The sequence below is a fragment of the Bos indicus x Bos taurus genome, chromosome 6, assembly GCF_003369695.1.
Source record: "Bos indicus x Bos taurus breed Angus x Brahman F1 hybrid chromosome 6, Bos_hybrid_MaternalHap_v2.0, whole genome shotgun sequence".
Lineage (NCBI taxonomy): Eukaryota > Metazoa > Chordata > Mammalia > Artiodactyla > Bovidae > Bos > Bos indicus x Bos taurus.
The window spans coordinates 56,982,794-56,999,326 of NC_040081.1; the positions used below are offsets into that span (position 1 = coordinate 56,982,794).

General features: G+C 40.3%; 1 protein-coding gene across 1 annotated transcript in view; it reads left to right on the forward strand.

Moving 5' to 3' along the window:
• Positions 1-16,533, forward strand: part of NWD2 (NACHT and WD repeat domain containing 2) — a 242,161-nt gene that overhangs the window by 209,883 nt on the left and 15,745 nt on the right. Inside the window, exon 4 of the mRNA XM_027544238.1 lies at positions 13,644-13,847. Coding sequence (XP_027400039.1) covers positions 13,644-13,847 — 204 coding nt within the window. The remainder of the gene's footprint in view (positions 1-13,643; positions 13,848-16,533) is intronic.

The following is a 16,533-nucleotide window of genomic DNA, read 5'->3' on the forward strand; positions in this document are numbered from 1 at the left end:
AGCAGAATTACATGGATATAAGTAAATATTATTTGTATCAGTTAAGTTCAGTGATGGGTTTCAATGTATAAATTTAATAACCATAGTTAAACTATGAATATAAATTTTAAGAAAAAAAGGTAAATTATAATTTTATAGGAGATGAGACTCTCGAAAAAACTAAATCATAGCATTAACTTAGCTATTCTGTTAGGTAAATCACTTAATCTACAGCTTTGCCCTCTCAGTACATTTTAGGATGAATTGCCAATGATACCAAATATTGTGTTAACAAAAACTGCTTCATTTTTTTTCATCTTTATGCTTATATTAGCTCAGACTTCCATAACAAAATACCAGAGAAGGGGTGGCTTAAACAACAGAAACTTACTTTCTCACAGTTCTGGAATTTGGAAGTCTGGATCAAGGTAGAGCATGGCGGGGCTGTGATGATAAAGCTCTCCTTGGCTTGAAGATGGCTGCCTCCTCTTGTGTTCCTGTTTGACCAAAAAAAGGGGTTTTAGCGTTACTACCTTGTCTTAGAAGGGCACCAGAGTGGATTAAGGCTCTACCTTTATGACCTCACATAACCTTAATTACCTCCTTAAAGACCCTATCTCATTCACATGGAAGGTTAGGTCTTCAATTTTTTTTTTTAATTTATGTTTTGCATGTGGGTTGTCAGCTCCCCCTAAGCCTGCCTGTGTTCTCTGTAAAGTTAATTCCACACATCTGTTGCTGTTCTAGACACTGACACTGTTAACCCAGGTTCATTCTTTTAAGCCTCTTTTTCCCCACCCTGAAGAGTGGAGGAGTTTGTTCTTGTCTCCCCATGTAATGTCTCACCTTCACACCACCTGTAAACAACCATTTACCCATTTTTTCCTCCTTTCTATCTTCTGTTTGTCTTTCTTTAATCAAGAGACATTTCTTTCCCTTCTCAATCTATCCAGGTGTATATTTCTATTCAGTTCAGTTCAGTTCAGTCGCTCAGTCATGTCCGACTCTGTGACTCCATGAATCGCAGCACGCCAGGCCTCCCTGTCCATCACCAACTCCCGGAGTTCACCCAGACTCACGTCCATCGAGTCAGTGATGCCATCCAGCCATCTCATCCTCTGTCATCCCCTTCTCCTCCTGCCCCCAATCCATCCCAGCATCAGAGTCTTTTCCAATGAGTCAACTCTTCGCATGAGGTGGCCAAAGTACTGGAGTTTCAGCTTCAGCATCATTCCCGCCAAAGAAATCCCAGGGCTGATCTCCTTCAGAATGGTTGGAACTCCTTGCAGTCCAAGGGACTCTCAAGAGTCTTCTCTAACACCACAGTTCAAAAGCATCAATTCTTCAGCACTCAGCCTTCTTCACAGTCCAACTCTCACATCCATACATGACCACTGGAAAAACCATAGCCTTGACTAGATGGACCTTTGTTGGCAAAGTACTGGCTCTACTTTTCAATATGCTATCTAGGTTGGTCATAACTTTCCTTCCACGGAGTAAGCGTCTTTTAATTTCATGGCTGCAGTCACCATCTGCAGTGATTTTCGAGCCCAAAAAAATAAAGTCTGACACTCTTTCCACTGTTTCCCCATCTATTTCCCATGAAGTGATGGGACCAGATGCCATGATCTTCGTTTTCTGAATGTTGAGCTTTAAGCCAACTTTTTCACTCTCTTCTTTCACTTTCATCAAGAGACTTTTTAGTTCCTCTTCACTTTCTGCCATAAGGGTGGTGTTTATCTGCATATCTGAGGTTATTGATATTTCTCCCAGCGATCTTCATTCCAGCTTGTGCTTCTTCCAGTCCAGCGTTTCTCATGATGTACTCCGCATATAAGTTAAATAAGCAGGGTGACAATATACAGCCTCAACGTACTCCTTTTCCTATTTGGAACCAGTCTATTCTTCCATGTCCAGTTCTAACTGTTGCTTCCTGACCAGCATACAAATTTCTCAAGAGGTAGATCAGGTGGTCTGGTATTCCCATCTCTTTCAGAATTTCCCACAGTTTATTGTGATCCACACAGTCAAAGGCTTTGGCATAGTCAATAAAGCAGAAATAGATGTTTTTCTGGAACTCTCTTGCTTTTTTCATGATCCAGCGGATGTTGGCAATTTGATCTCTGGTTCCTCTGCATTTTCTAAAACCAGCTTGAACATCAGGAAGTTCACAGTTCACATATTGCTAAAGCCTGGCTTGGAGAATTTTGAGCATTACTTTACTAGCATGTGAGATGAGTGCAATTGTGCGGTAGTTTGAGCATTCTTTGACATTGCCTTTCTTTGGGATTGGAATGAAAACTGACCTTTTCCAGTCCTGTGGCCACTGCTAAGTTTTCCAAATTTGCTGGCATATTGAGTGCAGCACTTTCACAGCATCATCTTTCAGGATATGAAAGAGCTCAACTGGAATTCCATCACCTCCACTAGCTTTGTTCGTAGTGATGCTTTCTAAGGCCCACTTGACTTCACATTCCAGGATGTCTGGCTCTAGGTCAGTAATCACACCATCATGATTATCTGGGTCGTGAAGATCTTTTTTGTACAGTTCTTCTGTGTATTCTTGCCACCTCTTCTGAATATCTTCTGCTTCTGTTAGGTCCATACCATTTCTGTCCTTTATCGAGCCCATCTTTGCATGAAATATTCCCTTGGTATCTCTAATTTTCTTGAAGAGATCTCTAGTCTTTCCCATTCTGTTGTTTTCCTCTATTTCTTTGCATCGATCACTGAGGAAGGCTTTCTTATCTCTTCTTGCTATTCTTTGGAACTCTGCATTCAGATGCTGATATCTTTCCTTTGCTCCTTTGCTTTTCGCTTCTCTTCTTTTCACAGCTATTTGTAAGGCCTCCCCAGACAGCCATTTTGCTTTTTTGCATTTCTTTTTCATGGGGATGGTCTTGCTCCCTGTCTCCTGTACATTGTCACGAACCTCATTCCATAGTTCATCAGGCACTGTATCTATCAGATCCAGGCCCTTAAATCTATTTCTCACTTCCACTGTATAATCATAAGGGATTTGATTTAGGTCATACCTATATGGTCTAGTGGTTTTCACTACTTTCTTCAATTTAAGTCTGAATTTGGCAATAAGGAGTTCATGATCTGAGCCACAGTCAGCTCCTGGTCTTGTTTTTGCTGTATGTATGTTTGAGTGCACTGAGTATGTATGTTTCTCTATAAACTGTTTAAAGTAATGGTGTCTTAAATATTGCCAAGTATTTACACTTCACAGAGCACTTTTACCTGGAGTAACTATTCGATTCGCAAAAGAAACCAGAGCAGATATATGACCAAAGGTAAAACTTTATCTCTACTTACAGATGTAAAAGCTGAGACCCAAGGAGGTTCAGTGACTTTCTAAGGTTACTCCTAACATTTTGCCTTTTTCTAACCTCAAAATATATTTTTTGCATGCATTAATGTCTCTGTGTCTATATATCCTATTTCAGAAACTCTTGTTTGTGGTACATGAAACACAGACTCACTGTGAGAATGGATATTTTTTCCCCAGAAAGATACAAGATGTAAATAGTCATTATACACTGACAGTTTCATCATGGGTATCTGGATAATTGAATGACATGAAAAATGCTAAACATTATGTGCTAAGTATATCTGCTAACATCCAATCTTGGCAACCATGAATACAAGAGTGTATCTCTAATGACTGAGAGATGAACAGTTATCTAAAGGTATTACCCTTTTGTCTGTTGATGCTAAACATATCTTTCTTAAAGATCTTATCTAGATCATCCTTAGTATGGACATTATGTAGTCCTAAGAAATAATGTTTTAGTTATTTGTCATTATTAGTTCCAATTCATCCCCTGTATTAGTCACAGTTCTCCAGAAAAAACAGAACCAATAGGAGATTATAATATAAAGGGGTATATATATTTATGATTATAAGAAATTAGCTCATATGATCATGGAGGCCAAAAGCTTCCATGATCTTCCCTCTGCAAGCTAGATCCTCAGGAAACCAGTTGTGTAGTTCCAACCTGAGTCCAAAAACCTGAGACCCACCAATGCCTGTGATAGAAGTCCCAGTCCAAGTGCTGGAAAAGACCAATGCCCCAGGTCAACACAGTCAAACAGAAAGGGACTTTTTCCTTCTTCCATCTTTTTATTCTATTCAGGCCCTCAATGAACTGGATGATGTCCACTCATACTCAAGAAGGCAGTCTATTAACACTTCACTCAGTCTGCTGATTCAAATGCTAATCTCATCCAGAAACACCCTCACAGACACACCCCAAATAATGTTCCGCCAAATATCTGGGCACCCCATGGTCAAGATGATACATAAAACCAAGCATCATATCCCCCTTTCTCCAGTTTCTTTCATTCCCTGTGACACAGGACACAAAGTATGAGTAATCGAGTTGCAATCCACTGCTAACTAAGTTATCTTATGTTTATTTAGAAAATCTTAAGTCAGTTGTGAAGGTGTTTCTTGACTTTGGAAAAACATTGAGAAAATAGCATCAAGTGTGTGAAGCAGGTTCAGATGATTCTTGGAATTGTTTATTTATCTCATTCAGCAACAGAGGACTGACTATAAATGTTGGCTGTGAGCTCCAGGGACTACATCACAATCATCTTCGTCTCTCCACCCAATGGCAGATAAATCGAATGCAACACCCAAGGCCATAACACTGAACATCCTGCAGTCCTTGTGAACAGTGGCCCCTGGAAGTGTGCAGTGCATGCTTGCACAGACATGTGTAATGGCCTGACTAAAACAGTCATCACAAGGATGTAAGCCATCTGCAGGTACTCTTAGGAGGGAGCACAGCACCATATAACTTGATGAAGTAGAAAGAATGAGATTACTGAAAGCCCTATATTCAAGCGTTAGTATCTCCACACCTTCTTAGAGAGGTGGTTTGGACAAGCCAGGTGAGGTCTGTAAGCTTTGGTGTCCTCTGCTGCAACTCCCTATTTCACAGAATCATGAACATTAAATGAAATCAAGTACAACAGCAAACTGTATGTATTAATGTGAATTTTATCCCTTCTACAGGGGATCTTCCCAACACAGGAATTGAACCAGAGTCTCCTGCATTTCAGCAGATTCTTTACCAGCTGAACTACCAGGAAAGCCCCTTAAGAAATAATAGAGAGGCTTAAAGAAAGGAAGGAATAGTTCCACCTACCTTGCATTAGTGACTGGGTTGAAGGGAATGGGGCATTTGAAGAGTATGTACTTCGGTTTGTTATGGCATCAACGGGGGGAGGGGACGCAGGTGATGGAATCTCGCCTTTCTCTTGCAGCTTTCCCATGAATGATGGCTCATCAACAGTAGCCCAGGGAGCAATTGCCCACCTGCCTTTGAAGCCTAGCTTCCATAACCCTAGAAAGACTGTCCTCACCAGTCTTTCCTGATATCCCACAACAGAGAAAAAGCAAAGACATACTGAGCTCACCAACACTATGGAGAATACATCAACCTCTCTCTTCTGTTTGCTGCAAGAAAAACTGCATGGCATCAGACTCAGACTTCAAAGATTCTCAATTGCACACCCAGGCAGAACTAACCACACATAAAGAACTTGGGGGGGAATGGGAGAGGACAAGGACAAATCAAAAAAAATCAATGCTTGTGCAAAGGAAAAGAAAAATCAATTGAGGGGAAAGAAAATGTTATCCCTAAGCCTTTGAAAGCAGTGGCTTAGACATATCCATATCAGCATAAGGAAGGAAAAGATGATACAAAGAGTAGAGAGTCCTTTTACACTTAAGTTCTCAGTTGCAAGGAAATCAATAGCTCAAAAACTATTTCTTTTAAAAAAAATTGACGTGAAATTCATATCACATAGAATTAACCACTGTAAAGTGAACAATTCTGTGGCATTAGTACATTTACAATATTGTGCAAACACCTCTATCTAGTTCCAAAGCCTCTAGAAGTATTTCTTATTCTAGAATTTTATATACAGAAACTACACTAGAAGTTTTTCTTAGACTTTTCAATCATTTGGGCTTAATTCCCAGGTTGTATTTAAGGACTCATTTGGATTGTTGCTTCCTACCTAATATTAGACATCTTCAGTGTTTCAAGATGGGCCATTTGATTAGGTGAATGGGAGAGGCAATTATGAATTTCCAGACTCAGGAGAAATCCCATAAACTTATGTTCATGTGTATATTGACAGAATATTCAAACAACTCAATGAAAAGTTGAAAATTATTTCAGCCATATGCATTTCTTTAATTCAGGGTCATGCAGGCAGACTGAGCAATGATATAACTAATATATATGGACCTCGATGCAATATCAAATATCAGTTCAGTTCAGTTCAGTTACTCAGTCATGTCCAACTGTGACCCCACGAATCACCCCACGCCAGGCCTCCCTGTCCATCACCAGCTCCCAGAGTTCACTCAGACTCACGTCCATCGAGTCAGTGATGCCATCCAGCCATCTCATCCTCTGTCGTCCCCTTCTCCTCCTGCCCCCAATCCCTCCCAGCATCAGAGTCTTTTCCAATGAGTCAACTCTTCGCATGAGGTGGCCAAAGTACTGGAGTTTCAGCTTCAGCATCATTCCTTCCAAAGAAATCCCAGGGTTGATCTCCTTCAGAATGGACTGGTTGGATCTCCTTGTAGTCCAAGGGACTCTCAAGAGTCTTCTCCAACACCACAGTTCAAAAGCATCGATTCTTCAGCGCTCAGCCTTCTTCACAGTCCAACTCTCACATCCATACATGACCACTGGAAAAACCATAGCCTTGACTAGATGGACCTTTGTTGGCAAAGTAATGTCTCTGCTTTTCAATATGCTATCTAGGTTGGTCATAACTTTCCTTCCAGGGAGTAAGCGTCTTTTAATTTCATGGCTGCAGTCACCATCTGCAGTGATTTTGGAGCCCAGAAAAATAAAGTCTGACACTCTTTCCACTGTTTCCCCATCTATTGCCCATGAAGTGATGGGACCAGATGCCATGATCTTCGTTTTCTGAATGTTGAGCTTTAAGTCAACTTTTTCACTCTCCTCCTTCACTTTCATCAAGAGGCTTTTTAGTTCCTCTTCATTTTCTGCCATAAGGTTGGTATCATCTGCATATCTGAGGTTATTGATATCTCTCCCGGCAATCTTGATTCCAGCTTGTGTTTCTACCAGTCCAGCGTTTCTCATGATGTACTCTGCATATAAGTTAAATAAGCAGGGTGACAATATGCAGCCTTGACGTACTCCTTTTCCTATTTGGAACCAGTCTAGACAATATGCAGCCTTGACGTACTCCTTTTCCTATTTGGAACCAGTCTATTGTTCCATGTCCAGTTCTAACTGTTGCTTCCTGACCAGCATACAGATTTCTCAAGAGGCAGGTCATGTGGTCTGGTATTCCCATCTCTTTCAGAATTTCCCACAGTTTATTGTGATCACACAGTCAAAGGCTCTGGCATAGTCAGTAAAGCAGAAGTAGATGTTTTTCTGGAACTCTCTTGCTTTTTCCATGACCCAGTGGATGTTGGCAATTTGATCTCTGGTTCTTCTACCTTTTCTAAAACCAGCTTGAACATCAGGAAGTTCACGGTTCACATATTGCTGAGGCCTGGCTTGGAGAATTGTGAGCATTACTTTACTAGCGTGTGAGATGAGTGCAATTGTGCAGTAGTTTGAGCATTCTTTGACATTGCCTTTCTTTGGGATTGGAATGAAAACTGACCTTTTCCAGTCCTGTGGCCACTGCTGAGTTTTCCAAATTTGCTGGCATATTGAGTGCAGCACCTTCATAGCATCATCTTTCAGGATTTGAAATAGCTCAACTGGAATTCCATCACTTCCACTAGCTTTGTTCCTAGTGATGCTTTCTAAGGCCCACTTGACTTCACATTCCAGGATGTCTGGCTCTAGGTCAGTAATCACACCATCATGATTATCTGGGTCGTGAAGATCTTTTTTGTACAGTTCTTCTGTGTATTCTTGCCACCTCTTCTGAATATCTTCTGCTTCTGTTAGGTCCATACCATTTCTGTCCTTTATCGAGCCCATCTTTGCATGAAATATTCCCTTGGTATCTCTAATTTTCTTGAAGAGATCTCTAGTCTTTCCCATTCTGTTGTTTTCCTCTATTTCTTTGCATTGATCGCTGAAGAAGGCTTTCTTATCTCTTCTTGCTATTCTTTGGAACTCTGCATTCAGATGCTTATATCTTTCCTTTTCTCCATTGCTTTTTGCTTCTCTTCTTTTCACAGCTATTTGTAAGGCCTCCCCAGACAGCCATTTTGCTTTTTTGCATTTCTTTTCCATGGGGATGGTCTTGCTCCCTGTCTCCTGTACAATGTCACAAACCTCATTCCATAGTTCATCAGGCACTCTATCTATCAGATCTAGGCCCTTAAATCTATTTCTCACTTCCACTGTATAATCATAAGGGATTTGATTTAGGTCATACCTGAATGGTCTAGTGATTTTCCCTACTTTCTTCAATAGGTCTCAACTATTCATCAGATTTCTCCAAAAACTGGTTTACCCAAGCTATTTGTGCAAAAGAAAAGAGAACTCCTCTAAGCAGTGGCTTAGATGTATCCATTTCAGCACATAGGAAGGCAAGGATGACAAAGAGTAGAGAGTTCTTTTACATTTAACTTCTCCGTTCTCTCAAGACTGGTTTGCTGCTGCTGCTGCTGCTAAGTTGCTTCAGTCGTGTCCAACTCTGTGCAACCCCATAGACGGCAGCCCACCAGGCTCTGCCGTCCTTGGGATTCTCCAGGCAAGAACACTGGAGTGGGTTGCCATTTCCTTTTCCATTGCGTGAAAGTGAAAAGTGAAAGTGAAGTCACTCAGTCGCGACCGACTCGTGGCGACCCCATGGACTGTAGCCCACCAGGCTCCTCCATCCATGGGATTTTCTAGGCAAGAGTACTGGAGTGGCTTGCCATTGCCTTCTCCAAAGACTGGTTTAACCAAGCAAAAAATTACCCTCTTGAAAATTGGGGTCAGAAAGATGTAGAAAATCTGACTCTTCTTCTGTTATGGGAGTGAATAGTCTACTGACAGTGAACAGAATAATGCTTTCTTGGGCATAGTTTCTACAGCTGCTGTAGGGTCATCCCTACGGCATGTCTACTCTCCATGGCTACAGGGCTAAGGAACAGTCTGATTAGGAAACCAAGACTGGACCTCCGTCTTGCCACTGCCACTTTTATTGTTAGCATTTTAGACTTAGCCCTGAATCTCTACCCCTGCTCTGAACCATTGGCCATGGAAGCTGAACTTTGTAACTGAGTTGGACTGTATCTTCCTCTAAATTGACTGTTGCCATTCCTGACAGATACAGGTATGCTGTGTGTGTTACCTTGTAACTGTAGTCACTGCTGCTAAGTCGCTTCAGTCGCGTCCAACTCTGTGTGACCCCATAGACGGCGGCCCACCAGGCTCCCCCATCCCTGGGATTCTCCCGGCAAGAGCACTGGAGTGGGTTGCCATTTCCTTCTCCAGTACATGAAAGGGAAAAGTGAAAGTGAAGTCGCTCAGTCGTGTCCGACTCTTCGTGACCCCATGGTCTGCAGCCTACCAGGCTCCTCCATCCATGGGATTTTCCAGGCAAGAGTACTGGGGTGGGGTACCATTGCCTTCTCCAACTGTAGCCACATAGAACCCCAAAAAGTCTTCCCGAAAAGTGTGGTAGCAAATTCCCTTTTTACTGTTTCTCTTTTTGCCATTTTTCAAATAGTGAGATAATACTGAGACAGAATCCTATTTGGGACTCCTGAAAAGTAACTGCTTCATGATTTATGAGCATTCTACCCAAAGGAAGAATCAATAGAGAGAAGGCAAAGACTTGGGGAGAACAATCCAATAAGTAACTCTAAGCCTATCTCACATTATTACTTTTCTGAAGTTCTGTGTTAGCACTTTATATATAGCAGGCGCTCAATATAATTTGCTATTTCAATGGGATAAGGATATTTTTTTCTTCTTTAGTAATCTCCCTGGGATTTCTTTGGAGGGAATGATGCTGAAGCTGAAACTCCAGTACTTTGGCCACCTCATGCAAAGAGTTGACTCAGTGGAAAAGACTCTGATGCTGGGAGGGAGTGGGGGAAGGAGGAGAAGGGGACGACAGAGGATGAGATGGCTGGATGGCATCACTGACTCGATGGATGTGAGTTTAAGTGAACTCTGGGAGTTGGTGACGGACAGGGAGGCCTGGTGTGCTGCGATTCATGGGGTCACAAAGAGTCGGACACGACTGAGCGATTGAACTGAACTGAACTGAACTGAACTGAAGGAATATTTTACCTTACTATATTGATCAAATAATGTTAGTCTTTGGTGCCAGCTGTTCAACTCAAATAATTATTTTTAAATAGCCTTCTATTTATTTTGTAATGATCTGCTGTGTTCCCTGTCTTGTCCCTTTGGTGCTTGTGAACCATTACTCATGAGACCACATATGCATTGCCCACAGCAAGTGGTCCTTAAAGTCTATTGAGAAATCAATAGATTCATTTGTAACCACATTTTAAAATCCAGATTTCTAGGTTCCCCAAGCCCAGTGGTCCTTAGGTCTGAGACGGCATCTTGTAACCTGCTAACAAACCCCCTGGGTGATGTGGTGCATGTCATCATGAAGCATGTTTCAGAAACTGATCCATAGATTTGATCCTGGCCTAGACTCTGTGACCAGCCTTATTTAGAGCAGAGAGAAGATGAAGAACCAACAATAAATTGATAATATAGAGATGATGGTCCTTCCCTGGGACATGATCTTATTTCACTAGTCGCTATTATGTCCCCTTTCCTACTTCATGCCTGAAATCCAGCTGGTATTTCCCTGGATCTTGGTTGCTGAGTCCATCATATTCTTAGGCTTCACTGGTTGCTGGCTAAAGAATTGTCAATTACTAAACCCCATATTTAATGTTCTGGTTGTTTACCAAGTCTTTCATCCAATGACCAAACTCCATTGTTTGCTTTGAGAATTCTTCCAAAAAGTCCTACCCCTACTGTTTAGAAGTCCACTTAGTCCCTCCCTTGCCTAGGTAAGTTTGCAGCTAACTCTCCCAACACAAACACCTCACTCTTCACAACAGATATTTCTGACTGAAGATCCTGACTATCCTTATCCAGAATTACCCAAGAGGAATAGGATACTCACCAGACTGTGCTGTGCTGCGCTTAGTCACTCAGTCATGTCTGACTCTTTGTGACCCCATAGCCTGCAGCCCACCAGGCTCCTCTGTCCGTGGAGATTGTCCAGGCAAGAATACTGGAGTGAGTTGCCATGCCCTCCTCCAGGGGATCTTCCCAACCCAGGGGACGAACCAGCATTGCAGGTGGATTCTTTACCATCTGAGCCACCAGGGTAGTCCATTCACCAGGCTGGCTCCCCATAAAAGGATCATCTCTGCCTGTATCTGTGGTAGAATGAGAGGTCATGCCTGCTCATTTAGCCAAGTTTAACACAAGGGATTTTAGAAGAGGAATTGTTAAGTGAAAAACAAGTCTAAATGGCGTTATTTTTGTTACATACAGCCTGTTGTCATGAATAGCCCTAAACAAATGCAGATTCAAATAAAAGTGCTCTTAATTGGTGTTCAGGATTGAAGTGAAGTTTGCTGACAAAACTGGTACTTTCCCAAATTGTTACTTTACCTGCTGAGAGCTGAAATACTATCTTTACACAAAAGATGAAGTTTCAAATAAGAACAGAACAAACTCCAAGGATATCTTTCTCTGTCTTGGTTTGTTCAAGTAGTCAATAAATATGCTTTTTAATACTTCTATGTGCTAGGAATAAAAAGCTCTGGTCTCTGCCCTCATGAGGTTTATCATCTTATATTACAGTTTAGGTCATGAATTTATGTAGGAAACAGGTCTATCCAGGACTTTTCTTCTCCCACCTGCCTGTCTGAGATGAAAAGAAAATTCTGGGTTGCAGAGATAGTAAGAAATGCTCCCAAGGAAGCCAAACCACAATTCACCTTCCAGTGGGTAGACTTCCAGTAGTGGAAGCTTATGGCAAAGGTGCTAGTCAACAGGAAGAAAGGATGAAGATGGCCACAAATTAAACAGAAATCTTCCTATGGATATTATAAAGCGGACCAACATGCCTTGGATAGTATAGATCTATGTTAGAGTTCTGTATATTCCTTCTATTTCTACGAGATAAGACACTGAAGATTAATTGAAACGCCAGGTGCCATGTAAGCTAATATTTTTGACAGTTTACACCAGTGGTTCAGACACCTGGAGGGCTCGCTAAAACACAGATTAAACTCAGCTATATCAGCAGAGTTTCTGATTCAGGAGGTCTGAGATGGGCCTTGAGAACTTGCATGCCTACCAAATTCCCAGATAACACAGATGGTGCTGCTCTGAGGACATTTTGAGAACCATGGGCTTAAGCAAACACCTAGAGGAGCCTTTGAAAGTGTTGCTCCACGAGGAGTATAGACAGAATCATCAGGTGTAAAAAATTTAAATATCTGTAGTTTTTCTCACTACAAAATAATACATTTTGTATTGTAAAAAAAATTTTAATACAAAAGCAATAAATTCATAAAACAATCAAAATAAATTTAAAACCATTCAGTGAAAAGTAGCCCTTGGTAACCTTGCTGTGTATTCTTATAAAATCTCTATGTGTATATGTTATGTTTATATCTGTACATATATATGATCTCTTTCTCATATATATATATATATATATATATATATAATGTATATACAATATCAGATTCATCTTATACACACTGTTTTGTAACTCACCTTTTTACTTAATAGATTATAAAAATCTTTGTGCAGCAATAGAGTTCTAAAACATAATTTGGTACATCCTTTGAATAGAGATACCAAATTATGTTTAAATGTATTCAAGTGTTCCCACTTGCTGGACACTTAGGTTCAACTCCTTTCTGTTCAAACAGGTTCAGCATAAATATGCTGATAAGTCGTTATGTACATCCTTATTTTCTTTTTTTTTTTTTTTATCCTTATTTTCTAAAGACAGATTTCCAGAAGAAAAATTGCCAAAAGTCATGTATTTTAAGTCTTTTCGTATGTATTATCAGAATACCCTTCAAAGAAATATTGGATCAATTTACATACCCATCAGCTCTACAGAGGCATTTTCTCATATGTCCACATAACACTGAGCACATTTTCCTTTGCCAGTTTAATAGGGACAAAATGATATCTTGTTTATATTTTTAATTTTTTTCAGTTACCAGAGGGATCTGTCATACTCAGTGATTTCATACTTCTTTCTTTGTAGCTGTGTAAATCTGGGGCTTAGAATCAAACTATTAACTCTATACAAAGCAATTTTTGTTTGTTTGTGAGTTTATATGTTTGATATTTCATAGAGTCCAACACATCATTTTTCTTTGTCATGAACCAACCAAAATTCTCAAAATAGGTAACTTTTGTTATATTATGTAAACTCTGGGGAAATTTCTTTGTTACAAAATTCTGTAGTTTGGATTTGTCCAATATGCAATCTCAGTATGTGAATTTATTACACTACAATATAAATGGTCTAATTTTACTTACAAAATAATCCATGTGCAAACATATCCACTGTGATGGAATAAAGTATCTTGTTATCTATTCATTAATACATATTGAGTGGTCATATGACGTGAACACTAAAACAGACTTTCTTGCTGATACACTAAACTGAATTCTCTTGGTGACACACAGGGACTATTAGGTGAGAAATATGGGAACATCCGAATCCCCGGAGAAGTTGAAGCCTCAGAGTTTGAAATGATCTTGGATGCTGCCATAGAGGCGAAGCTGGACACCAAGTTACTGGAAGAGTGGTACTGTCGGGATGAGAACTCGGTGCCAGCCGCTTATTACCTCAGACCCAAATCAGAAATGCTGAAAAGCAATACAAATGCAGTAAGTTATCTTTCTCTCCAAAGTGTGTCTCTCTCTCTACATTTTTAAACTGTTTACATCACACAGGAGTGGTTTTTCTCCACAGAAAAGGCACAGGAGACAGAAAGTTATTCTGCCCTGGACTCTAAATTTCCTTTTAACAACTAAATCCAAACCTAAGAAATCTTCCAAATTCACCTTTCTTTTTTGATATCTTAGACTTTCCTTCTGGGGTCATTTCCTTCTTCCTGAAGTATATCTTTTGGAAGTTCCAAAAGAGTGATAAGTTCTGTTTATCTGAAAATGTGTATTTTTATCATCTCACTGTAATGTATATATATTCCTATTGGTATATGTTGTGCTTCCTACATTTGTGAATTCATATATTCTATCAGTTTTAGAAAATTCTCAGCCATCATCTCATCAAATACTGTCTCTCCTCTATTCCTTCTTTCCTTTTAGCTCGTCAGTTGCATGTACAATAGATTGCCTCACTCTATCCTCCGTATCTCTTTTTTTTAATTTTTTAAATTTTATTGAACTATAGTCGATTCACAGTGTTGTGTTAATTTCTGCTATATAGCAAAGTGATTTGGAGAAGACAATAGCAACCAACTCCAGTACTCTTGCCTGGAAAATCCCATGGGTGGAGCAGCCTGGTAGGCTGCAGTCCATGGGATCGCACAGAGTCGGACATGACTGAAGCGACTTAGCAGCAGCAGCAGCAGCAAAGTAATTGCTATATATATATATACACACACACATATACATACATTCTTTTTCATATTCTTTTCCATTATGGTTTATCACAGGATACTGAATATAGTTCCCTGTGCTATGCAGTAGGACCTTGTTGCTTATCCATCCCATATACAATAGCTTGCATCTGTATCCTCCATGTCTCTTAATTATCTTTCACATTATCAATTTCCTTATCTTTCTGTGCTATATGGAAAGTCACTTTTGATCTTTTTCCCAGTTTACCAAATTTCTTCTTCAGCTGTGTCTCCTCTGTGCATTGAGTTTTCAAATTCAACAGTTATATTTTTAATTTGTAAAAGATTTTTTTTGAGGAGGCAATCTTTTAAAAAATCTGCCAAGTTATTTTTTATAGTCTCTATAAAAAAGTTTTCTTTTAATTCAGTATGTTCCTTTAACATTTCATACACTGGTAATTTATTTTCTTGTGCCTTATGTAGAACCTTGCAGAGAGGTTGTGGCATACATGAGTGAAGAAGAACTAAAAAGCCTCTTGATGAAAGTGAAAGGGAGAGTGAAAAAGTTGGCTTAAAGCTCAACATTCAGAAAACTAAGACCATGGCATCTGTTCCCATCATTTCATGGGAAATAGATGGGGAAACAGTGGAAACAGTGTCAGACTTTATTTTTGGGGGCTCCAAAATCACTGCAGATGGTGATTGCAGCCATGAAATTAAAAGATGCTTACTCCTTGGAAGGAAAGTTATGACCAACCTAGATAGCACATTCAAAAGCAGAGACATTACTTTGCCAACAAAGGTCCATCTAGTCAAGGCTCTGGTTTTTCCAGTGGTCATGTATGGATGTGAGAGTTGGACTGTCAAGAAAGCTGAGCGCTGAAGAAATGATGCTTTTGAACTGTGGTGTTAGAGAAGACTGGGTTTTCATTGGAAGGACTGATGCTAAAGCTGAAACTCCAATACTTTGGCCACCACATGCAAAGAGTTGACTCATTGGAAAAGACCCTGATGCTGGGAGGGATTGGGGGCACGAGGAGAAGGGACGACAGAGGATGAGATGGCTGGATAGCATCACCGACTCGATGGACATGAGCGTGGGTGAACTCCAGGAGTTGATGATGGACAGGGAGGCCGGGCGTGCTGTGATTCATGGGGCTGCAAAGAGCTGGACATGACTGAGCGACTGAACTAAACTGAGTTGAGTGTGATAGAAAGTGTCATTGTCTCTTCTCCAACTTTGTTCCCAAATGTATCCATCATGTGTCCCCTGAAACTGAATGAAGGCGGTGGAGAAAACAGATGGGCCTAATTATTGCCTGGACCTTTTAAAGAGGTTGAAAAGAAGCCATAGGACTTCCCTGATGGTCTAGTGGTTAAGAATCCTCCTGCCAATGCAGGGGACATGGGTTTGATTGCTGGTCCAGGAAGATTTCATATGTTTCAGGGCAACTAAGCCCAAGCACCACAACTACTGAGCCCACATTCTAGAGTCCAGGCTCCGCAACAAGAGAAGTCCACCCATTGCAAATAAGAGAGTAGCCTTCACTTGCCACAACTAGAGAAAGACTGCACAGCCAAATAAATTAAAAAATAAAATTTTAAAAAGAAAAGAAGGCATAGATATCCATTCCTCTTCCAAAGAAAATATCCTTGATAATGCAGTACCCAGGAGATCCAAGAGAAGAAGAGCCCTGGGTTAGCAACAGCTCTTCATTTAAGATCCCTGTGTTTTGGCCATTCTGACATTTAACAGAAAGCATTTTCTCCATGCAAAATGAAATCATGTCAGATTACTCAATTCTTCTTCTTCCTCAAATGTATTTTTTGAAGTTATTATCTGGAAGAATACGGAGAATACTGGGGTAAATCCCAAACCATTCACCAGGTAAATATGCCAGGAGTAAAGGCAGTAGCTGGTAAAGTAGATATCAAAAAACATGATACCTCAATAAACCAGTTTTGCAAAGCTGTAAAAGTTACACCTATAT